We start from the raw sequence: 24,956 nt of genomic DNA, 5'->3' as shown, positions 1-24,956 counted from the left end.
ATTCATTTGGACAGCTTTTGGGAAGTCACTCTCCATCTGGAGGAGAATGTCCGCAAGGAGAGTTATTCCGGCATAAACAGTTATGGTATAATTACACAGCTATAGCTATGCCCGTCTATTTTCTGATGTAGGCAAGCCAAGTCTAGTTGTTGAAACGTAGGCGTGGGAAACAAGCAGTCTGCTTTCTAGGCTCAGCTCCGAGTGCTCTTTGTGGCCTTGGGCCAGTCCCCTAACCTTTCTGCCTCCTTCCTATGCAAAATGAGAAGAGTTAAATTAACCCACTTCACAGATGTGGTGTAATGACTAATTGGCTAAAATTTGTAGTGCTGGGGAGGGAGCTGTCTGTTAACTCCAGTGCCTTTGGGTGGCTGAATAACTTAATGTATTTTTACAAGTGGAGTTTGTCTCCCTCTCTCAGGCTAGGGTGGCTCTGGCACTACAAAGCAGAATGTCATTTGATGTGAAGTAGCTGAGCTAATAAACCCTGGGTTTTACTTTACTGCCTCTAAAACACTATTGTGCTTCAGTGTAGCTGAGCAAGAGTTAAGGCTGTAGTTCAGATTTTGCTTGAAAGCAAAACTTACAGGTACCTAGAGCCTTTGCAGGCTCTTGATACACAAAGAAGATGGGTATGTCGTGGTGAAGGCACTCTTGCCAGTGTATGTCTGAAACTCACTGGCAAAATGTGTTTTATCCCACTTTGGTACCAGCAAAAATAAAGGATAACTCCCTGTTACTCCTGTTGGCTGCTCTGTTGGGTGAAATGGCTGAAGGGTGAATTCTGATGCCTCCTAGTGTCTGTGTGCCTAACTCTGAAAATTTAACAGTATCTGTGTATATAATGCATGATGTACGCAATCACAGCTTCTTGATGGACTGTTAATGCTGGTGTCTAATAATGGCATTATCACTGTCACCAGCATCCAGCAGTTCAGCCTCGGTGAAGAGATGCTCTCTAGAAAAAAGGATGCTACTATTGCACCTGACCCAAGCCGCGTCGAAGGCAAGGGAAAGCTCCCGTGAGAGAGCCCACCCAGCGCTCACCCCGGGCACCGCCGGCGGCCCTGGGCGCTGCCTTGGTGCGGCTGTGCCAGCCGGCTGCGGGGGGCCTGAGCCAGGCCCCGGGGCGGTGGCAGCGGGAGGCCTCACCTCAGCCGGGGCTCTGAGGCGGAGCGAGGGTTTTCCTCAGGAGAATAACGCGGGGCTTTTCCCGCACCACACCGACTCCTCAGGAGAATGGGGTGGGGGGCGGGAAATAGCGTGGAAAGGCTTTTATTTTAACTGGGCTCCCTCCCTAAGCGTCACACTTGCAAAAAGAGAAAGAAATTACCTCACATGTACTTTGAACGTTCAATTCGATAACACGCACGGCAGCTCCGAGCCCTTCCCCTCCGCCTGTGCGCCGTCCTCCGGCTGCCCCCCGGCCTCCCACCGCGGCGGCGATCGCACCGCAGCCCGCCCGGCCGGGACAAGGGGCGGCGGGCGGATAAAAATAGAAGTGCTGAATCATGACTCCGCCGGCAACTTCACCCGCCCGCTGGTGGCGGCGGCGGCCCAGCCGCTGCCGCTCCTCAGGGGAGGCGGGGGGGGGGGGGGGGGGGGCCGGGCCGGTGTAGCCCGGTACCGGGGGGGGGGGGGCAGGCGGGCGGCGGTGCCCTGAAGGGGCGGCGCGCGCGCCTGCCTGTGTCCGTCCGCGTGAGGCGCGGGGCGCACGCGGCGGCAGCGGCGGTGGCGGCACTTGTCCTCTAATCGATTGCCGAGCGTGCTGAGCGGCCTTGCCGGCGCGGGCACCCGCGCCCCCGCGCGCCCCCCCTCCACCCCCCCCCCCCCCCGCCCCGCCGCGCGCGTGCCGCGCCGGCCCGTGGGTGAGGCGCAGCGGCGGGGGGAGGGGCGGGGGCTTGGCGCGCGGTGGCCGCGCGTGCGGCCGGGCGCGCGCGCGTGGATGTGGGAGCGTGTCTGTGTGTGCGAGTGTGAGTGTGAGTGCGTGCGAGCGGAGGGAGTGAGGGAGTGAGTGCGGGCGTGCGGCCGCCGCCGCCGCCGGATCGGTTTCTCGGGGTTTGACCAGCTGTCCCAGGCTAACCCTGCTCTCTGAAGATGGAGGAAGTAAAAACAGGATTACCCTTAGCTACAGCTCCACTGCCTTAGTTTCCATAGCCAACTGCCGTGCACAAACACACCTCCACTAGGCACAGAGCGCCGACACTAATAAAAACACAAACAAAAGGGTGATGGAAGTGATTCACTGCCTGCGCGGCTGAGGTAAATCTGCGCCTGGCTTCTTCTTATTTCTTTCTTTTTTCTTTTCTTCCCTCCCCTCCCTCACCCCGGTCTCCCTTTCCCTGGCGGGGAGGACAGCTCCGTCCGGCGTGCGGGGCGGCCGCGGGGACGGACGGCGGGGCTCTGCGTGTGTGGGGTCTGCGGAGGGGTCCCCGAGCGGAGTGCGGTCGTGCCGCAGCGGCTCCCGCACGGCGGTGGGCTCCGGTGACTTGTTGCTGTTAGCCCACGGAAAAAAAGAAAAAAAAAAAAATTAAAAAAAAAAGCGCGTCCCCGAAATCCGCGCGGGGCGGGCGCGCGGTGCTGGGGTCCCCTCGCCCGCTCCGCCCGCCGGCGCCGGCCCCAACTGCCATTTCCCTCAGCGCCCGCCGCCACCTGCGGGGCCGCGGCCTGACGCGGCGGGGGGGGGACGACACGGAGCGGGGGGGGGTGCGTGGAAGGGAAAGGGAGAAAATCAAATAAAATGGAAAAATGAGGCAGGACTTCCATGACTTTGACAGGTTGTGGTGCGGGCGGGTAGGGGCGGGGATGAGGCGCGGAGCCCGCTGTCGCCCAGGGCCGGAGCAGCGCTCCGGGGAAGTTGGCCTAGGTTTCCTGCGCGGGGTGTGAGTGCGTCTGCTGCCCCCCTCACCCCATCCCCTCCTCTGCTTCCCCGTTTTCGTGCCGATTCGTGAGGAACCGGTGGATCAAGTTTTTCTCTCTCCCCGCTGGTTAATCGCATTGCCGTAGCACCGGCTGACCTCCCTCCCTCCCTCCCTCGCCTGCTCCCTCTCTTTTTTTTTTTTTTTTTGTTCTTCATCTTCCTTCAAAGTATGTGCCATTCCTGAGCGAGTTTCCCCGCCGGCTCATCCCCGGGGCTGCCCGGCTCCGCATGCCCCACCTGTAAGTGCCGGCGGCGGGTTTCTCTCCCCTCTCCCTCTCCCCACCTTTATCTCTCTCTCTTCCTCTCTTTTAGAAAAAAAAAAAAATTTTTTTTTAAACTTTCCCCGGCTTGCTGTGTCTTCAGCCCGAGCAAAACTCTCTTCATTCGTTGTGGAGAAGGGAGGCTTGCCATCACCAGCCCAAAAATCGTCACCAAACTTTTTCTTTTCCTCCTCCTCTTCCTCCCCCCCCCCAAGAAATAAAAAAATAAAATTCAAACTGTGTTTTAATTTCGGTTATGAATGGTTTTGTGTTTCTTTTTGTTGTCCCTTCTCTTCCTCCTCCCTTCCTCCCCTTTCTTTCCTTCCACTTCATTGGCTGGGATGATCTTTCCCTGTTGCTTCTGATGTTTCTTTCTTTTTCTCAGTGTGTGCCTGCCTACCTGGACTAGGGGGAAGATAAGGTAATTTTGAAGGCTTGAGGAAGTGGCTTACCTGTTTTGAAAACTTTTTTTTTTTTTGAGATTTCTTTTTAAGAGTCCTGTGAAAATCAGTAATTGAAGAGAGTTTGATAGCAGCTGGGCAGGTTGAAATCTAAGTGTTATGTGCTGAATGCCTTGGGAATTTGATCTGCTTTATACCAAAGAAGAGCACAGAGAAAAGTATTTATTTATTGGGGGAAAGGCGGGGGGGAAGGAAAGCGGGTTAAGGGAGGGGGAGGGAAGTGGTTTTGGAGACAAGAAGTGAAGCTGCCTGTTTTCCAGTAAGTAATGGAGAAATTCCAGGAGCCAGGGCTAAATATACTTGGCGATCAATACAGAAATGGCTCATTGTGAATAATTTAGCTGCCTGGTGCAGTGAGAGTTTTGAAACTAAAGGCAAAAAAGAGGCCATGGAGGGAGAGAGGAAATAAAATTCTCCTCTGGTCATGTCAGATTCTTAACTTTTCCACTTAAAAGAACATAGTTATGATTATTGATCTCTCTCCTCTTTTTTTCACCCCCTCAATATATATCAAATGATAGCTAGGGGGTGTCATTCTATACAGTTACTTGGGTTTCTGGAAAGTAATAGCTTGTTCTATGTCAGCAGAGTGCTTCCATAAACTTTAAGATTGCTTCATGCCACAAAATGCATGATCTGGAAGTATTAAGTGTGACGTTTGGCCCCGTGCTGTGGCAGATAAATGGGGTTAGAGTGAACAGGTGTGTGCGTACAGGTGTGTGCCTGCACGTATGGCGGTGTGAGACAAAGAGTTGTGATAACTGTCTCGAAGGGGAACGGACATGGGAGGGCTTTATTTTGCATAGACCGGGATGGAGTCTCTTGGAGTGCTTGCAAAAAGAGCAATTGTTAATAGTATCCATCTCCTCAAAGTCTGTTCTGGCTGTGAGAGATGGTGATTGATAAAGCACCACCATCCCGGCTTGAACAAAACAGGTAGAAAGTCAGGGAAAAAACTCTCAGATTGGGTAAAAATGGGAGTGGAGGTCAGAGAAGGGTCCAGTCAGACCAAGATGATCCCAGTGCCGCCTGCCCAGGAGGCAGCTGAATTTCTCTGCTCAGCTGATTTGCAGGAAGAGTTCAGTGGTTTGCAAATGAGCACATGCAGTACACTTGTGCGTTTCTGTAGGCAATGGTTGCAACAGCAGTAAAATGGGCAACTACTTAGGGCTTAAAGTAAGTTTAATCATTTAATGGCTGATACTGACAGGCGTCTTTGAGGGTGTACTTTTCTGCCTTGCAGCACTGCACTTTGACTATGGAAGCAGAGGCTGCTGAAGGATATATAACATGTAAGTAGTCATTTCATTTGATTATTCTGAATTACTTTGCTTTTCCCACTATCCTGTCTACAATGCAGACACCTGGAACTTTAGCTTCCTCGTGTATGGTCTGTGCTTTGAGATGATGCTGAATTAATAGCATTTAAACATAAACTTTGTGTATGACTGAAAAATGCATGGGGATGGGGGTGTGTGTGAGTGAGTAGCTCTGGGTTTAAATATTTGCTGAGGATGAATGAACTTTGCAAATGAGAGAGAGTTCATCTTCAGAAATTCAAATTGCAGCCAAAAACTTTTTATGCCTTTCACTATGCATTTCTCATGTTTTCTCTGTCAGGGTGAAATGTCTTAGTTTAATTGCTTTGCTTAACTGTCAGTTAACCAAGAGCTTTGAGGGGGGGAAGGTCTGTATGGTGAAGTTCTGATTTGGTGTTCCGCGCAGCCCCGATGCTCAGCGCCTGCAAATGGAGAAGTAATCCTAACTCCTCTTGAGACAAAGCAGCTGGGGCAAGATTTGTCACAGGTGTGCATGCAGAAGACTGGTGCCAGTAGGTTTGAGGGGACTGTTAAAATCAGTCAGTCAAGCATTTACATGCGGCCACAGAGAGCTCAGTTTTTACAGGCTGTGGAAGACCCTGCTAGTAAAGGAGGGAAGGGCAGGGGCAAAGGGAGCAAGTGAGCCGTGCTTTTTCACTCGTCGTCTTGCTCAGCTGAAGAAGGGAATGGAAACTTACGGGGGACTTGTTTTGTGAAAGCAGGTGACAATGAGCTTTCGCCCGAAAGGGAGCACTCCGGCATGGCCATTGACCTCACCTCCAGCACACCCAACGGGCAGCATACCTCCCCCAGTCACATGGCAAGCAGTAAGTCTCCTCTTAAACCTGTCTCTCTCTAGCAGCGCGTCTGGGTTAGTCTGGTCCTCCGGGTCCTCCGCTTGCTTACCGGGTCTAAATCACTGCTGTAGGAGTTGGCTAATAAGAGAAGGACAGGGTAGACTTTTTTTTTTATTTTGTTTTATTTTTTTTTTCCTCTTCTTTCTTGTTCATGCTGGTGTCTTATCTAAACATGAACGGGATTACTAGTGTGAACTATCCCAAGGTGGCATTTGAGAGCTGGTCCTTACCTGTTCCAGGTAGGAAAACACTAGGTTTGATATATGCTGGTTTTGTTCCATCAGGTTTTGAAATCCAAATGGAAATTGATGTTGTTATGATTACTTACTGTGCTTTCCAAAACAACTCGAAGTAGCTTTATTTACAAAAACAAACACATTTTATTTACAAAAAGGCTTTAGTCTGGCATAAGTATAAAGTTAAAATCTCTGGGTTTGATGACAGGTGGTATCTTGCTGTCCCGTGTAGAAACTTCAGCATCCTATTCATTACCTCAGCTTTGCCTTTGCAAGTCCAGAAGTGGCTGGGGTAATTGGAAGTTTGTGGCAGTTGGTAGTTGACTAACACACTAAGAGGATTTTGTTTTAGAGTGTCAGGGGAGAAATTGAGAAAATGTAGAGATCTGGGAGTCTACTGAGAGTGTCAAGTGCTGATAGTATTTTTAAAATTATTTTCATGTTGTATTTTGGAGATGGATAAATGTACTTTACACACATTTCAGAAAACCAACATCCTTTCTTTTTTGTGTGAGTCCTATACCTTGTTTTGCTGTTGGTTACAGTGTTACATCAAGATACTTGCCTCAAAGTACCTCTGTCCTTGTATTCAAAAATAATGTAACGTGTTTTGCTTCCAATATACTTTCAGAGGATTCCTCTCTATGTGATACTAATTTTCTTTCCAGTGTGTATACTTAAAGATATGTATTTATCTTTTTAAACTGAGTGTTTGTATAATACCCTGCCGAAAACTGTGAAAGAAAAAGAGCGCTTTTAGGGTTGCTTGCTTTAAAATGCACAGTGTATTGCCTTCAGAGTCCTTCTTACTGAGGAAAAAATGTTACTTTAAGAATTCTTTTTTCCTCCTGCAAATTACAAGTCAAACACAGTTTTTTATGAGCCTTTAAAACTGAGGGTTATTATGAAGATCTCCCAATTATATACATGTTGCTAGAGAATATGATTGCTAATACTCTGGACTGAACTTTATATGACAACCGATCGTATTTCAGCATCTTTAGACAATTTCAATCCTGCTGCACTGGGATTCTGATACATTTTATTATGTTGTAAAAGTTTTACTACTCACTTTCTTCATTTTCTTTGTTTCCTTTTTATTAATGGGAAGCCTTCACTGGAAGGGAAAAAAAGCTCCCTGTTTTAAATCTTCTTTATAATCTAGAGTAAAAACCAGAGTCAAAGTATGGAATAAAAAGATCTAGGATGAAGTCATGCAGAAATAGTTTAACACATTCAATATTTTTGTGCTCATTGTGTTAACATTTTCAATGATTTTTAAGCTTCGTTAGTTCTTGCAACACACATGTATCTGCAGCCTTGATGAATATCGTTTTTTTTAGATGTGTTTTTTGGTCTCTCACAGGTGTCTCAACTGCTTTCATCACTGCTGCTCTGTGTTAAGTGTGTGCTGCTGTTGAAAAATTAGGGGCTCTGCCTGGGTGTCCTAAGCTAAGCAAAACTCGAGCTTCCTAAATTTGTTGTAATTTATTTACTCTTTGCAGACATAAGCATGTTTTGCAGAGAGGTAGTTTGTTCTGTCTTAAACATGGAAGGTATTGATTAGAGGTTGTCGGCTTTTGTGGCAGCTGTTACGCTGGTTCGTTTAAGGTTTTTGGCCAAATCTTGAGTCTGGTGTGTGTAAACTAAATTGCTACACTGTGCTTTAGAGCTTTCCACCTGTTTTTCAGGGTACAGGAAATCCTTTTAAAGTTTCAGTAACCCAGGGGCCTGTGACCTCTTTTTTTTTTTTTTTTTTAATGTTTTTTTAGGAGAGGTGGAGGTGGGAGAGTAAGGAGGAATAGCTGTTCAAAATACTTTGTATCCTGACAGATTGATCCGTCATCTGTTGTTGGAAGTGGAGGAAGTGGCTGCGTTGTATTTCGGTATGGTTTAGTTTCTCGTGGAGTCACTGGAGACTGCTCTACTGTTGGCCTGATGCTGTAGTGAAGCCCAGGGCATGTGGTTCTGGCTGGGTAGGGTTTGCTAACGGAGGAGATTGTATGTAAGGTGGTATGTGGATCAGATCCCAAATGTTTCACTCCCAGTTTTGCTGCCAGTCATCTCCGGAAGGTGGATGGCCCTGTTTAGCTGTGTGCTCAGGACGTGCACCTGCAGGGTAGAGATCTAAGCTCTGACCTTTGTTCTTGAGTTCCAATGAATTGTTTTGAACCACAGCTCTTAATTTAGCCTTAATTTGTGTCTGGCTCAAACAGTGACAAAACCATAAGAAGCAAATTTCTTGGATCTGTACCGAAATGACTGAGCAGTGCTCTCCCAGCAACAGTAAAATTGTGTGCTAGATAAAGAGTTTTCTATGTTCATTAGCCCCTGGCAATCCATATTAGCAGGAGTTCTGGCTGGGCTACTGATGTTTTCAGGTTCTATTCCAAAAGGTTTTGGGTTAAATATTTTGGCTCGTGTTGGAGAGTTGCCTACTGCATCCTTTAACCTATTATCATTTTCAAATATCTAGACGGTATGTAGAGGTTATGGTTGGGGCTGACACTCAATTTTCCTTGTGAATGAGATGATCCTGAAAGATAAATCACAGTAAATCGCCTGTCATAGCTAACTAATGATCTTACATATACCTTATGGTATGTTTCTGCCTTTAGCAGAATACAGTATGTAAGTTGGCAGATGTTCTGTTCTAAAATACTTTATTGTAGTTTTATGTAAGCAAAGATTTAAAATACGTGTAAATAGTCAAACTGAATAGGCTGATAGATCATCTCACTTTCCTCTGCAGCGAAAGACAAATTAGTGCTATACCTGCTGAGTACAGATGATACATTTACATAGTCCCAAATCTGGAAGTCCAGATTTGCCTCTGATCTTCTGTAAGAAAACTCTTCCAAGGGCTGACATGCAGAGCTGGGTGTCAAAGGCCTGCTCAGTTAACTTCGTGTTGGACTAGAGAGTTCCCAGCGTGGCCCTAAACCCTCCTCTAGACCACACCAAGATCAAGGGATTCTGTTGTGTTGCCTTCGATGAATGTTGAACTGGGCTGTAAAGTGATCAGGAACCTCCAAATAGGAACTGGCATGCTAATTTAAGGCTGAATGGGGGATCCTTATAAAGGGGCTTTAAAAAGAAATAATTCCCAGTCACCTCCTCATGATACCATGCTGAGTTCTTACCATCGTTATTTGAGAGATATATTACTTTTTTTCCCCTGTAAGTTAAAATAGACTTAGAAGAGTGTCCCCTTCAGAAACCGCAGGGGCACGGTTGTTCCATTAGTTGACTCGATGACCGATATGTATAGTATGAGGGATACTTCTCTAAGACCACTTTCCCAGTATCATATGGAAAATAGCAACAGCAGCTGTTAGCCTCCAACAGTCAGTGACAGAGGAAATTTCCTCTTAAATTAGAGACTTTAAAGTGGGTGTCCTAGACAACTTTCTTATCTTTGCTTTCATAGACAAAAGGAGCCCTTAAATGAAACAGTCAGAACAATCATAAATATCAAACCCAACATCTGATGTTTCAAACTGATTAAAATTGTGGTACGCTTTCAAGATGTGTTTATAGTAGCTTAAAGTGTTACTAAGTTATGAGAAATAATTTATTAAGAAAATAAGCATTGTCGACTGACTCTTGCTGAAAATAATGAGGCGATTGCGTTTTCTCTGTGGTGGGGAATGATAGCGCTGTCTGACAAGATAGCTGTTGGGACAACAGTATGAAGTGTGAGTGATTTCAGCAGCAGTATTTAAAGAGAACTTGGGCAAGGTCTTATTATAATGTAGCCAGTACCGTATTCCCAGGGATTGAGGTAGACTAGAGTGCACTATTGGTTGCACTTTTTTTTTCTTTTTTTTTTTTTTTTGTAACTTGAAAGTCCCAAGTCTTTCTTGATTACTTTTGTTTTTCAACTCAAAGTTGTCATACGAGCCCTGTTTTGTCACAGTTGTGTTCCCTCGAGCAGAAAGTTTCATGTACCACAGCTGTATCAGCACCACATCTGTATGGATAAAGAAAAGTAACCATGGAGTGTGCCTTTTGGAATGAAAATGTGTAAAATCAGAGATTGCTTCATGCCTTAGCTACGCAGCAAGCAAACTGTGCCATTGCCAGGGTCTACAGCCCAGGCACGTGAGGCTGGACCTTGCACTGTGATTCTTTTTGGCTCGGTATGTGTGTTTATTCCAATAGGCTGAGGTGACGGAGGCTGAGCCTCTGCAGGAGGCTTTTCTTTAGGGAGAGTGGGTGAAGCTGGCTGGGCTGGGCTGCAGGGGGGGGGGCTGAATTAGTGCTTTGGGGCAGACGCTCCCCTGACACGTGCGCTGGGGCATGAAGAATTCTGGCAGCCAAACTGCCGCTGTCTGAAGCGGGGATTCAGGTCTCCAGTTCTCCCAAATATCTTGGCAAGTGTGAAACACTGCATATGGTGCTAAAAACTTGGACTGGATAACCTCAAGGTGCCGGGGAATCTTTTTCCCTGTCGGCCTTTAAGGAGTAGGGTAGGCAACATCTGTTGGTCTGGGTATCTTTGATCCTGCCTCAGTGCAGGGAGGTGGGCTTTTCACAGTCACTTGAGATGTCCTCCAGTCCTTTGTGTGACTTTCCAACCTTGACAGTTTGATGTTTAGAGAGCTCAGCTGTGGAATTTCACGATGATGCCAGATACAGACATACCTGTGGTTTTACAGGTTGAAGGGTGGTGAGGATGCACTACACCAAGATGAGCTTAGACATAAGGGATGAGCTCAATAAAGCGTGGCAGGGAACTGGAAGAAATGAGCTCCTCTGACACAGAAGCAATGACTTTGCTTCAGTCTTTTAACCTCAGACTCCCTGAGAATTGCCAGTGGAATAATACTCATGAAAGTTTTAGCCAATGGGTTTAGCTTTGAAGTTCAAGGATGAAAACTAAAATAATAAAAAAAGAGGTGACGATCAGGCTTTAAACAGAAATCTAGGTTTTTGTCCATACGTATGAAACCAAAGCTCTGGAGAGTAGTGTTACACTGTTTGTTTCTTTTCTATCCTCAAAAAAAATCCCCCAAAACCAACACCTCCCCCCCCCCCCCCCCCCCCCCCCCCCCCGAAACAAAAACAAAAAAAAGCGAAAAGGTTGCCTGGAAATTAAATATCTGCTGGGATGCACCTTGCATTGTTGCACCTTCATACGCGTCAGCTTAGATTTTTCACACTGAGTATGGTTAAAATCGTGAAATATTTCCTCTGGTACAAACTCTGTGTGATGAAAACCAAGCAGCCATTGAAACGACTAGGTGTTTAACTACTGTCTATAGCTCACACTCCAATGGCAGGGGGTTCCCCTGTGTATTTTTCATACCTCCTGTCACAGTGTCTCTGGCATTCCCTATGGAACCAGATACTCAACTGCAAAAATATTCTTCTTTCTTGGTGAGTGCTATAACGAGGGTGGAGCGAAATGATCAGTTAATCTCATTAAATAGGTTTTTATTCATTCTGATGGAATCCGTCTCTCGAGAGGTCATCTGCCAGGGCTTTGTTGCAGCACACACCTTTCTTGGGAAGCTTCTGTTATTCTCTTGGACTGTCAGGTTTGGTTAACTTTCCTTGGTACACACCCTGTTACAACACTCAGTGCTTTTGCTAGCTCAGTAGTCAGCAAGTCTTCAGTGTTTGCTTCTGGAATTTCAGTTCCAGACATGCCAGTGAAAAGAGCAATCCTCATCTTCCTTGAAGTGTGGCACTTGGATAGCAGCTGCACAACGAGACACCCATTAGAGAGCGCTCTGTGTTTCTCATCCCTGAATCTGGGGGAAGGTGCCACTCTTGTTGAAATCAATGAGTATTTTCTCCTGAGAAATTGGTTTGAGAGCTTGTTTCACGTTCCTGTTGGCCACTGGCTCTGTCTCGTCCTCCAGCTAAATGATAGTTTGCAGGACTAGGTTTTACAGGTGGAAATGCAGCTACCTGTGGCATCTTTGTGCATTACTGACAGTGCTTGTTCACCTTCCAGTGCTAAAGGGCACTTTGGAGGAGTGATGATATTCTTGCTGGGAGGAAGAAGCATAGCCCCTCAATGATCCCAGGGAATGAAATTCATTGGGTGATCCACTTTGAAGCAGCTCTGTTGAAAATTTAAGAGATGGTGGTGCCGCTGCTTTGTGTAGTAACAAGACCTGTTGCCAGCCTGGGTGCAGAGCCTGTGCTATGGCATGTTGTCCCTTGCCTAGAGCAGTGAATGCTTGTTTGGAGTCCAGGCAGCTGGCTACTGCATCCCAAAGGAAGGAAACAGAGCTGTGACTATCACTGAGAAGCAATGAGGCTTGACAGGTATGGCTCTGGGCTAGGTGACTGGAGGCTCAGTTTTCCTCCCAACTCTTGTTGTTGGGGGGTAGTCCCTTCATGTTTCTGTGCTGCTGTTTTCCCCTCTTGACTTTTTTTCTGGATCACAAAGGCCATAGATCGCTCAGGATGGAGGTTTCGATGGTACTTGTTAGGCTTTGTCAAAAGCAGGAGTTTTGTTGCAATATCTACTTTGCTTAGGGGTTGTTTTACATTTAATTTTTGCAGCCCCACAATGAGACGCGTTCAGAAGTACCTTAATACCAGAGTAGCTTATTTTCTGTCTGGTGCAGGAATAACTGCGGTAGTCCTAAAGCACCCTGTTCTGGTGTGATTATGTTAGAGCAACCACAGCACTTTAACTCTTCCCATACAGCTGAGCATGACCAGGTCTGTGTGTGGACAAACTGCTATTTACACTGCCTGGCAAAACGTGCCCTTCATCCAGAGCCAGGTCTACACTACCGGCTTCTGCTGGCCCTGCCGCGCCAGCCTGTGGCTTTGAGGAGCTGTAATCCCTCACGGGCAGAGTGGTGCTGGTCGAAGCTCTTGCTGTGAACATAGCCCTGGCTAGCAGGGTCACCTGCAAGTGGTGTTACGGGGAGTATGACATGAAACAGGAGATACTCTTCCTGGAGAAGCATGGGGTTGATTCATCACCCTCATTTCTGTGCTGACAGGTCAAGTAAACTTCTGCGAATTAGAACCTATTTTTTTTTTTTAATTGACTTTTATTTTCTTTGAGCCTCTTATTTTTAAGCTCGCTTTTCAGTTTTGGAGTTTATTCCCTTAATGCTGTGTGGCCGAGGCAGTGGGCTCTGCGTGTGTCATACCTGCTCTTTTAGCTCATGGTTGCTCAGTGTTCAGCCCACCCAGAGAGGTCCCAGGGCTGCTGGTTGGATCACTGTGTCCCCTCGGGAGTGGGGGAACATGGGCAGGTGGTTGGAGGTCAGTCCTAGGGCCAGGCTGCTCTCCCAGCCCTGGTGTGGCAGGTGTGAGTATGTGCATCTGCCAGCCGGCAGTGAACGACAAAGACAGCAGAGTTTAAGTGTGTCATCTCCCTAAACAGGTAGGAGCCCCTCCTCTTAGCAGGCCATAGGTTTTATGGAAGGCACAAGCAAGGAATCTGATTGCAGCTTCTCCAAGTAACATGAAGCCATGGTGGGGAGAGCGGAGGTAGGTCTGGAGTCAAAGACTGGGCTTTTTCACCATGTCTTTCTGCTGAGGTATTGGTACCACCTGTGAGGCTGTTCTGGGCATAGGTGTAGTCACTGCAGTAGGGGAGAGAGAAAGGGAAGACTAGTGGGACTATTAAAGTTTTTTCCCTATCACTGGGCTGGAGAAGGCCTTCGGAGGACTGAGCTGTACTGTCCACCCTGTAGCTTCATTCTTCATAGAAGACCCAGCCAAATCTTGGTGCTGTCGGTGTCAGGTCCTTTGTCCTGAGGGGTGGAAGTCTGAAGCAGTTTCCAAGGAAGGCAGAACACACTGAAGCACATAAAATCCACTCACCTTGTCTGCCTGTCCCACCTATCACTTTTTTTTCTTGTGAAGTTTCCTATTCTGTGAGGAGGTAAGACAGTCTGTGTTTCATCTCCAGCTAATGAAAGATCTGGGCAGGGCTTACAATAGAGGTGCTCCGCTTTCAGTTAAACCACATACGTGACAAAGCTTGAGTTTCCGATGAGGGATATTTTCTCGTTTATCTTTGTTCCTCCACTTGAACAAAACAAGTGTTATCCTAAAGATATCTGTGCTGTGACCTTCAACAGTAGGCTGGAGTCTTCTCAGCTCCTTATTAGTCATGTTTCCCTTCCATTCTCCTCAACCTCCAAAAAGCCTTAATTCCATCTGAAGAAAGTGATGTCCTGGTTTTTCTCAAAGGACATGTATTCTCTCAGTCCGTGAAAGTTATGTTGGTGAGTGGCACAGAAAGCTGGCTGGAGAAGCCTGTGATATGCCCAAGTACATGTTAATTTTTCTCATAATTACTCTTTGATTTGGGAATGTGTGTGTGTGTGCACTCATACGAGAACTCGCACCTACTCTTTCCTAGTCCCCAGCTTAGCCTTTAGACTTTTTATGATTCCCTCTGCAAGCAAATGTGCTGTCTTAAGTAATGGTCTAGCCGTAAAACACAAACTTGGAGTTTTTTTGGTAACTGTATCTGTGCATCCTTCAAACTCCAGCAGCGTGAATTAAACACCTGCTTCTGTGCAAAGAGCAGCAAACTGGATGGTGTGAATTCCCTTCTTTTGAAAATGAAAGAAGTTGCCTCTTTATGTATGAAAACATCAAGTCTTTTTACACAGAAGACGTATGAGGTCTATTCATTTGGGGAAGAGTAGCTATTCTCTTTAAGACATGGATGGTTTAGAAATTTCCAGGAAAGAGTTGCAGTAGATTGAAGACCTTGTTCTGTTTAGCAGCCAGGTCTGTGATAGGAGGAGAAGGCTCAGGCAAAAGAAGAAAATGGAGTTTGGTTTTGGTGGGTTTTAATCTCTTTTCTTGAGAAATTGATATCCTGCAGTGTGTGTTTTGCGTTGTCCAGATAACGGCCCTTGAAGGGGAACAAATCTTATTTATTAGCAGGTTTGCATACTGCTTTTAATTGTCTGTTCCTAGGTACAGCCTTTGTATTGCATGTGTAGCATCGTGGTGAGGGGCCTCTCTCCCTGCATCTCTGGAGAGTCTGCAATGATCTGGCACCTGTGCAGTTTGCCCGAGTACAGGAATAATTTAGAAAACACCATTGGACCTTAAATTCACACTGTGCTTTAATCCTCATCACCTTTCAGATGCAGGCATGTCCTAGACATAGATGTGTGTAATAGTTTTACAGTTTAATCTCCCCAAATTGAGTCAACTTCAGCAGTTGTTTTGACCTTGTTACCAGCACAGGTGGTTCCTGGGTGAGTTTAATACATCTCCATGCAGCTGTGTAGAACAAGCTGGGGTGTCAGCTTTACTGGAAACCCCATTTGAAAATTTCCTCTAGCTTAAATACACAGGCCTCTCTCCATTACTGTTAGTTATTATCTAACAGTTATTATTATCCTTCGGTTAATCTGTTCTTCTAGAGCATAATGTAATAATATCGCCTTGTTATATCATGCTTTTTCAACAATAAATCTTGAAGAGCTTCACAAAGGATGCCAGTTGAAGAGATACAAATGGGTGAATAAAATTATAGGCTGAAGAGGTGGAGAAAAATTAGAGAAATTAGTATTAGTATGAATTCAGCTCCTATAGGTGGGAGGCAGTCAGCTTCATCATTTGTGTGACTTCAGAATGTCAGGTTATAGGTAGCTCTCGAGTTCAGCAGAATCGTGTGCTAGTTTTGTATTTAAGGGTCAAGTAGTATATGACCTTAGCAGACTGTGAGAGCTCTGTGAGTTTATTCCTCTGTTCTCTTAAATTTGTATTCTGTCAGTTGCACGATTTCGTTATTTCTCCAAAATCCCATGCACTTATGTGAATCCCAAACCAGAGTGTTCTTGGAGTATAGATGCTGTCACCAGTCAGTTGCCCCCAAATTAGCTAATTCAGAGTTGAGAAGGTTGGCAGCTGGAGAAAAAAAATACGAAAATGCGTCCAGCACTGATTTATGACAAGCCTGTGCATGCGTGATATGTGTAAGTACAAATTGAAGGCACTTACAGAGAGTTCCAGTCACATACACAAGAGATGTACAGGCTTGAGAAATACTCGAATTGTAGAAGTCACGAAGTTGGGAAACCAGAAAGAGGAGAGGTATGTGAATTGGGCATCTGCTGAAGGAAAAGCTATTAAGCGCCACCCTTTTCAAATGTCAAATGCATGGGAAAAAAATGTTGGAAGCCAGTCTCTGCTGTGTCCGCTGCTCACAAACCTATTTTTTGTTAGATGTTTGTGCAAAATCTCCTCTCTGGTTGAACTGTGAGACCAGGCATGACTTGGGGTATCAGCCTGTAACATAGTTTCAGGCTGCTCTCTTACTGCCCTTGCATTAAAATTCTGTAAAGAGGTATTCGTTTTTTTTCTCACACTTTTAAAGTGCTTTGTTTATTTAATGTCATTAGCGCTATTGTTACTTAAATTTAGCTTATGACTGGTAATCATTAAATATTTATAGAAAAATCGATAGTAGTGAGATTTTTGCTGTAGTAAATATATATCACATGTATTCAAAACCAAACTGCAGTGCATTCCAGGAAATAATCTATAATGGTGCTCTGTAAAATACTTGCTCAACTTCATGTCAGAATGCTTTATTTGGGTCCCAACTGCAGCCATTCCTGCAGCAGACCCCTGGTTGTTTTTTTAACAGCCTAGAACAACAAAGTACGGTGCCTTAGGAAAAGAGTAAAAATAGTGTTTTCATTGCAGAAAAGTGAACGATAATTGCAGTATAATTATCCAAGGTTCCTTAGTGACTGTACATGGGGAGATCCTTAAGTTTTCTCAGCAACAGGTGGCTGTGCTAGAAGAGAATTGTGCTAAGGTGTCAGCTCTGCTTTGCTCGTGCTGATAGCTATCATCCGTTCTGTTTTCTCAAACACATGAATGTTGTTCAGTGCCCCAGCTTGTCGTGTTTTGCTCGCCTTTGCTGTGGCATCCAAAGGTCCTCATGAAACTAGTGGTGTGTGAGAGTTCCTTTGAGGAATTTCTCTCCTGTTGTGAGGTCAGTACTCGGGTCTGGGTAGTGGCAAAACCAGCCCTGCGTTTGGGAAGGGGAGAGTGTTTCTGAGAGAGGGTGGCAATGTGGTGACTGAAGACTATGGTTTAAAACCATATAAAACCAATACCTAGTTAAAAAACTAGGACTGTGACCTTAAACGGGCTTCAGAGTTTGTTGGAGGGGTGTGGAAAAAGATATGCAATATACAGGACACCTGACATGCAGACGAGACAATTTCTTCTCCAACTTGGATCTCTGCATCTTTTTCTCGCGTGACTGTAAATGGAGTAGGTCTTGGTAGACCATCAAGGAGATGACCTGAATTAATTGTTATGGCCAGGTGTTTTGGAAGGGGGGAAGCTTCAAAAAAATTTCAATTTATAATTATGACTGTAGTTTATAATAAAAATTCTAATTATATATATAAACAGTTTAATCTACTGTAATGTAATATGGTAACATTTGCTGAGCTTTGGCTGCTTTCAGATAGTGAAAATGTGCTGGTGGTTGTTGGCTAGGATTCAGAAACATTTGTCAAAATTTCATGCACTATGTGAACAACAAAAATTTGTGTGGATAAAGCAATTATTAATTCTCGCCCATTATCCATCAGATAAAGCTACAACTAACTCATTAACCAAAATTAATCATAAATAAATCTGATCTGTTGTTGAGGAGGCTAATTAGAACAGTAATTGTGTAATGATGATACATTTAATTTCAAAATGCAGATTTAAAAGCTACTCCTTTTGGCAGTGATACAGCAAGGTATTCTGAAATGAAGCGGGGTGCTTGTCGCTGTCATTGTCCTCTTAATTAACACCCCCAGGATTGCCTGTGTTTTCAGTCTTGTTAGGGTCCCATACAGAGCACTCGGAAATGTCCTAACTTGCTCATTGAAGCCGGTGGTTAAACTGCTTTTCTTACTTCAGTGGGAAGAAGGTGCTGCGTGGAAGTGCTGGTGTGAGACATTGCATGCTCCTGGGTTTACTACTGTAGCAGCACATCCCCATGTCTGAGTTCTGGGAATACTGGCTGTGCTTTGGGATTTGCTGCTGACTTGCCATGGAGATAGATCTGGAGTTTCAGGCCAACAAAACTGAATTGTGACTCAACGTTTTAAAAATGATTGAGTGAGTAATTTTCCATGCAGTTTCATTACAGCATCTTTTGCCCCAAGGATTATTTACTGTAGATTAACTTCCAGCAGTTTTTCACTGCTATATGTAAACTGGAATTTAATAAGAAAGGAATTGTTTAATTAGGATAGTGTTTTTGTCCCAAATTGCCAGGTTCTAACGGTAAAATTAGCATCACTAGTAAAATCAGCAGTTGTGCCTGCTAGCCTGTATGCACAATTTCTTGTGGTTTTTTTTTTAGCTGTTGTCAAAATAGATTAAATGCTCTTATGAGGTGTTGGGTTTTTTTAGCATAGCATGTTTTACTTTAACAAAGTACCATTTGAATCATGAAAAAAGAAATGGGCATTGGATACAGAATACATGATTCACCTTTTCTCATCGTTTGTAATCACTCCAATGATTTTTTTTTTTCCTTATGACTTGGTTTAGAGGGAATTGCAGACTGAAGCAATGAATGTCTTGAATGTTCCTACTAATCAGACTTGAAGGGAATATTAAGCACAAATACATTTTACCTATTTTATTTTTAACTTTTCCTCTGCAAGTTTTTTTCCTTGTGCTTCCTGGTTCATGGGGAGAAAACCCTACGAGCATGTTTTAGTTACATCACTAATATTAGAACTGAGTAATCGGGGGGCTTTGGCAGCAGTCTCGTTTATAAATTGTTGGTGAGCAGATGGCTCACCAAGTTGGCATGCCAACTCCAAACTTTCACAATCATGAGTCAAGTTTTAAATCGCAAGATTGCCTTACATGCCATTAGATTTTTTTTGTGTGTGTGTTTGTTTAATAAATGTAATTCTTGATGTACCTTCTCATTTCTGAGCTGTGTTTTGCACCGAAGCATGGCTTTTCAGGCATCTCTGGATTTGGGAATGCCTTTTTTTCTTAATTTAATGGAAGTGGAGACCCTTGTAGTCACCTACCTGAAAATCTTCCTGCTAAGAAAAAACAGTAAATGTTGGGTGAGACTCGGCAATCCTGGCGAATGTCAAATCATTCAAATGGTGGAGATGATTCACAATTATACTTCTAGCAACTCCTGGTTTGTAGGCACAATAATTTGCTAGAAATAATTTGCTAATATCTGTAATACTAGATATACAAATCTGTGCCATTTTGTTTGTTTCCTGAATGCAGTCCTGAAGTCATTAGGTGGCATAGAGTACAAATGCTAAGTTTTGAAATGCAAGAGTGAGTATTTTCTGTAAGCAAAATGTAGCAATAAGAAAAGGGGGTTGAGCTGGGGTGCTCATACGTTCTTACTATGAACACAGTGAAGTTCCAAATGAGTCCGATCTTGATTCACTTGAGAATTTGGGCAAATATTACTGGAAGGATTTTTTTCCTTTTTTGTCTTTTTAAGTAATTCCTTCAACTAAAATTAACATGTGTATGTGGGTTATAATGCATTGTGGGACCTGTTACAGAATGATAATTAGACCTTATTTCTAAATGATTCCACACAAAGTGTGCTGTTGTAAATGCTAAACAACTGTGTTTCATCCATAATCATGTAATTGGTGTGTGCAGCTAATTAGTGTGTGTTCAGTTTAGGCGCAGATTTTTTGGAAATGTCTCCTCTTCTGGTCCTGATTTAGCAAAGCTCTTAAACAGATGATTAACTTCCATTGGCTTTAATAGGACTTAAGCACATTCTTAATCAGGGCCATTGTGTCAAATCATGTTGCTCCGTGACAATCTGAACAACCTGCCAGAGCCGTAGTAAAAATATCTGTAGGTCCTCCTTAAATTTAGATTAATCATTTCTTTAACTTGTGAAGCATTTTGCTTCAGAATCTGAAGCTCTGTGTAGATTTTTTTTTTTTTTTTTTTTTTAGCAAACAGTTATTGTCACAATCTAATTGTATGTATAAAGTTTAAAAATTTTAACTAGCTTGGCAGGAGGCTGTTTACATCAAATCTGCTCAATACACCTTTGAGATGGAGAAGAAGAAAATATGCATGTAAGAGTGCCTTGCTGGAATATAAATGTCAGCGCTGATAAATATCTATGATAGAAAATTTGTGTGGGAGTAATAATTTAGTAATAAAATAGGTCAAATTAATTCTTATGCTGAAGGGGATACCTTACAATAACCATTTTGTAATTTTATGTTTGACAGTTTGCTCTGCATTATGTGGATAGGTGGAGCTGAGATAATGTAATCCATTTCCAATTGTAAACAAGATTGCTTTAAGAGCTGCTGTAGTAAGATGCATGTTGGCTGACTTTAAGCTGAAAGGTAATTGCCTTTGAATATTAATGTGCATGTGGGGATTTTGTTTTTAATTCTGGGATTTCATCTTTGCCCTATAGCAGCTCTGAAGAGGCCCTTGTTTTCTCAAACCCCACTTTGCTGATAATTGAAGCGGATGGCAAGTGTTCCGCTTTGGGCCCTTTGGTTTTATTTTATGTGGCCTGTGTACCTCGGAGAATGCTGTTTTCTGTTGTTGTTAATCCCCTTTTGAGTAGGTGAGGTTTTTTGGAGATGCTCTTGCTGTCCTACAGCAGCTATGTCTAGATCCTGGGCTAGGGGAGGGATGTTAGGCTGTGAGAAAGGGGAGAAGTTGCTGCGCTAATTGAATTGTAGCCTCTAATGAGAGTTAAGGTGCTGTGTAGCTGGAGAGTTTCCTCAGAAGTAATATAGGACCTGATCCAAAACCCACTGCACTTCGTGGGAGATTCTCCATCTAGTTCCACACTTCTGGAGCAGACCCCTATCATGAGGGCAAATTGTAGGTAGTGCCAAGCTTAGCCTGGGGGAACATCGACTGGCTGCATTTGTATATGAAATTGTTTTAGGCATGGAATGGAACAGCCAGATTACAGTCAAGTTGTACCTTGTCTTCCCATTTGAATTCTAGCACTTGGCTTCTACAAGCTATTCTGTTACCCACTGCTTACAGCAAGACTCATCACTGGGTACAGTGGGGTTGGTGTTGAGCAGGGTGTAACTGAACTCTGCTCTGGAGCAAACTGCAGTCGAACAGTGCTGCAGGAGCTTAAAAATCTGTTGTGTGCCGGGTTTTAACCTGCGTGTCTTTTAATGGCGCTGGACATGTGGGCTGTCATTAGTTAGGACTGTTTAAAGATGTTATGACTGGCAAGTGCCCAATATGCCCTTCTAGCAGAGATGGCTATTCCTAAGGCAAGCATTCAAAGCAGAGTTCAGCATGCCTTGTTCTCTGTGGCAATGCCAGCAGTTTTTCTGAAAAAGAAATAGCAAACAACAAAATAAGGTATTTTTACCTTGGATCAATTCGCTGATCCAGTTTACTGCATGGTCTCACACAGCGAGAGGGTGGTGTCTGAGCAGGGATGGCAGCTCCTGGTGCTGATGTTTCTGCAGAGGCAAAGATACACTGAAATGTGCTAATGCCCAGAGCTAACAGATCTGTGAAGTGTGTTGGTCAAGGAGGCAGCGAGTTGGATTTTCTGCTGCCTCTGCCCCGGTGCAAAGGGTGGTCACCTCTTGCAGGCAGCAGGGGCCAGCAGTGGAGAGACACGGGCTTCACAACCAGCCCTTCTGCAGGTCACTTCTAGCTCAAGGCTTATAGTTGGACTATAACCTCAAATAACATCTCTAGTTAAACAGTGGGCTGAAGATCAGCGGTGTTATGGGTAGGAACCACTAAACAGAGCCAGACTTGAATCTTCCACGTTCCTGCACTTTGCATAAACTTTAGGGTATTGAGATTTTTGGTTTCGAATAATTTTTTTTTAAATTTCCATAGTGCCCTGTCTCCAGTGACTTGCTCTGGCACTTCTTAAAGTCAAGGGGAGTCCTTGTCATTTTTGTGAAGTGATGCTGCCTATAGCAAAGCTGTTCTATGGGTGCCTTTGCTAAAAAATTACTTAGCTACAGAAACGTTTGACTGTAGGCTGGTAAGCAGAAAAAGTAAAGGTGTGTGGGTTTGTGAATGTATGTTGCCCATGAAGGAGTCTCACTCTATGCTGGGGCTGCTTCATTACTGTGATAAAAATAACATGAAAGGATTCTAATAGCTAATTAAGTTGTTCATTAATGGATCAAGCATTTTCTTAAGGGCAGTATTTTAAGAGTCCATTTAATGACAGTTGACTGGAGGTATGTCCTGTGGCTATTACAAACTTTGTTTTATAATGGAATGTGTTTTTTCAGTAGCTCCTTGCCACGTTGTAACGTGGCTGGAGTGGGAGAACTAGAAAACTGGCTATTTCCCGGCAGATAGCGATAAGTTTCTACTCAGTCAGAATGCTCTATACACTGTGATAGGTTTATAATTATTATCCTAAGATTGATGTTTTTGGGGGGAGTGTAAATTTGTGCAGCAGTAATCCATTAAGAAATCAATAATCATTCCATCCTGAAATGCAGTTTCTCTACAACATTATAAATACACACCAAAGAGTCGAAACTCTGCTTGTCTCTTTCTCCACCCCCCTCCTCCTACTTCCTCGAACTCCAAGTTCAATCTCCTTTGCTGTGTTAGAGAAGCAATTATGTGGTATAACTCTTCTGTTGGAAAAACAAGGGTGGAAGTATTAGCATAATCCTGAGAGCCAGTAAAACTTTTTAGCATGAACTTTGCTTTCTCCACAGTACCCTTTCAATCTTAGGGAAATTCCCCCTCTTCTCTGCCTTGGTTTCATGCCTGGTAGGTGGGGATAATGAAGATTCATGCCTTGCCTCTATGTAGAGGACTGTGGAGAGGAAGTGTTGTGTAAGTGTGAAGTCGTGGTATGTGTACATTTCCTTTTCCTCACTCCTCCTCCTCCTCATTCAGCCTTGGTTCTTCATGTAACGTTACAGAGGTTTGACTTACCAGAGGCCAGCCCATCCTGCAGGACTTCACTTTTTTGCAGTCCCCAGTTAGGCAAACATGTTTTTGAAATGCTGCTGTAAGTTATCCCCTGATCTGGAGAGCTGGAAACCTCCTTTATCTCAGAGTAAAGGTGTTTGTAGCTGATAAATAGTAGACTGTATGAGGGAGACTGAGAGTATTATTTATGTTTCTTGGTGGAGGGCTAAATTATACGGAGCGAGGTGCTGGGCCTGTCTGGTTTTGGTCTTGCAAAGAAAATTGTGGACGGGCAAGGAGATGCTATTACTGTAGCAAGAGCCACAAAACATGACATACTTTAATATTACATTTCCTTTTATTTTATTTTCATTCTTCCGCTACTTCCTTTTTGGTAGAGCTGGTTGAAAAATCAGTTTTAATGAAAAATACCTCTGTTTTCCATTTGAGTTTAAATTACTATTATTTTTAGCCAGCTGTGCTGTTGATTGAAAAATGGAGCATTCTTTCAAGATAGAGTTGGATCTTGCATCCATAATGGTTGTTGTCCAGGTCTAACTTCACTGCCCCATTTTCTCATCTGCCACAATAAAAGGCATGCTCGACTTGGGATGGGTGTGATAACTCAGTAACTGCCCTTTACTCTTCTGAGAACACTGTCGTGTGGTGCATGGATGCTCAACAGCCTTTTCAGCTTTGAGAGGGAGAGCAAGACCAGAGCGTTCATCGCATCTTTCCTTCTGATGTTTGATAATCTCAGGTTATGTCCCGAGGTCTGGCAAGTGTGAAGTATGAGTTTTGCTTGTGATTTGGTACATGTATACCGTGGCTTGTCTGAGCAGGCCATGGGAATACCCGCATGGGTAAAATTATTCATGTATTTCTGTGTTCACAGGCTGGCGTCTTAGGCAGGGGGTGTGGAAGAGCTGGTGATGAGTGAAACTGGACACTTAAAAGCCAAACACTGTTTCTTATCTGTGTAGTTGCTCTATAACAATTTAAAGGAGAGCTTTCATGCATGGCTTGATTGTGGGGCAGCTTAACTTTTACTGATTTGCATTGGAAAGTATGAAGTTGTGATGCTAATAGGAAAAGGCCCAGATGCTAGCAAAAAAAGTTGGTCTTGTCAATTGTGTTCAGTAGGCTTCCATTCAGCATTGACTTTTTGTCTGGTTAATTGCTTTTTTTTCTTTCTTTATGGGCCACGAACCCCATACTGGGTTGCTTTGGCATCAAGAAAGAATACTTCTTCGTTTGCCTAAAATTGTCCCTCTTGCTCAGATGCTGGTAGCGTATGAGTTTAGCAAGGACTGGCACTTTGTGAGTTTTGACTCTTCTTAATTCAATACCTTCTAACTTGCATCACTTCTCCATTGGCCCATGTACCGATCAATGGCTTTTACGCATCAACACAGTGCTTAGTTTTCAAAATAACTTCTTGTGTTTTCCCCCTCTGGTCAAGTTGTGGTATAGAAGCAGCAGCTGATTGACAGCTGATTTTTCTGCAATGATTTGCTGAAGTGTTCATGCAAATGACATGCAGCTTTTCAGCGAAATAGGAAGACTTTATATCACATCTTTTTTGGGTTTTACCCATTACCATTTTTTTTCCAGTGGTTTGCAGGACGGTGAGTGCTAAAAGCCCTGTATCAGCTCACAGGATGCTGAGTTTAACAGATAGGGCTTTATTAGCGCTCAACTGCGTTTGTCTTTACTTTACAAGGCTCTATTTAGGATTACCTGTGAGTGGTTATTTTCCAATGTGGTTTTCTAAGACAAACCTGGTTGTTTTTTTTTGTTTTGTTGCTGCTGCTGTTTTTTTCAACTACTGAAAGCTCATCACCATGTATATAACTCTTACGAATGTGTATGTGTCCACCAATAGCTTGAATGGCAAGTTACAGAAATTGGTGTAAGTGGCTTTTTGGAAAGAAAATTCTTCATATTTAACAAATTGAGTGATTAAGAGATGCCATCTCAATCAATAAGTTAGGGTTAATTGGCTGCATACAAAGCATTTTTAAA

General features: G+C 44.0%; 1 protein-coding gene across 6 annotated transcripts in view; it reads left to right on the top strand.

Moving 5' to 3' along the window:
• The first annotated feature begins 2,063 nt into the window (after positions 1 to 2,063).
• The window catches only part of IKZF2 (IKAROS family zinc finger 2), a 124,791-nt gene continuing 101,898 nt past the window's right edge, over positions 2,064 to 24,956 (top strand). For 3 of the 6 annotated variants that reach the window (XM_009945318.2, XM_075430345.1, XM_009945325.2), the window contains exons 1-3: positions 2,064 to 2,259; positions 4,882 to 4,930; positions 5,680 to 5,784. In XM_009945318.2, coding sequence (XP_009943620.1) covers positions 4,897 to 4,930; positions 5,680 to 5,784 — 139 coding nt within the window. In that variant the 5' untranslated portion in view covers positions 2,064 to 2,259; positions 4,882 to 4,896. Of the gene's footprint in view, positions 2,260 to 4,881; positions 4,931 to 5,676; positions 5,785 to 24,956 lie in introns of all 6 variants that reach the window. The other 3 variants (XM_075430342.1, XM_075430344.1, XM_075430341.1) reach the window with 1 other exon arrangement.

This window comes from Opisthocomus hoazin, chromosome 9 (assembly GCF_030867145.1).
Source record: "Opisthocomus hoazin isolate bOpiHoa1 chromosome 9, bOpiHoa1.hap1, whole genome shotgun sequence".
NCBI classification, from domain to species: domain Eukaryota; kingdom Metazoa; phylum Chordata; class Aves; order Opisthocomiformes; family Opisthocomidae; genus Opisthocomus; species Opisthocomus hoazin.
The sequence above is the reverse complement of the archived record's forward strand: the minus strand, read 5'-3'. Positions and strand labels throughout refer to the sequence as shown.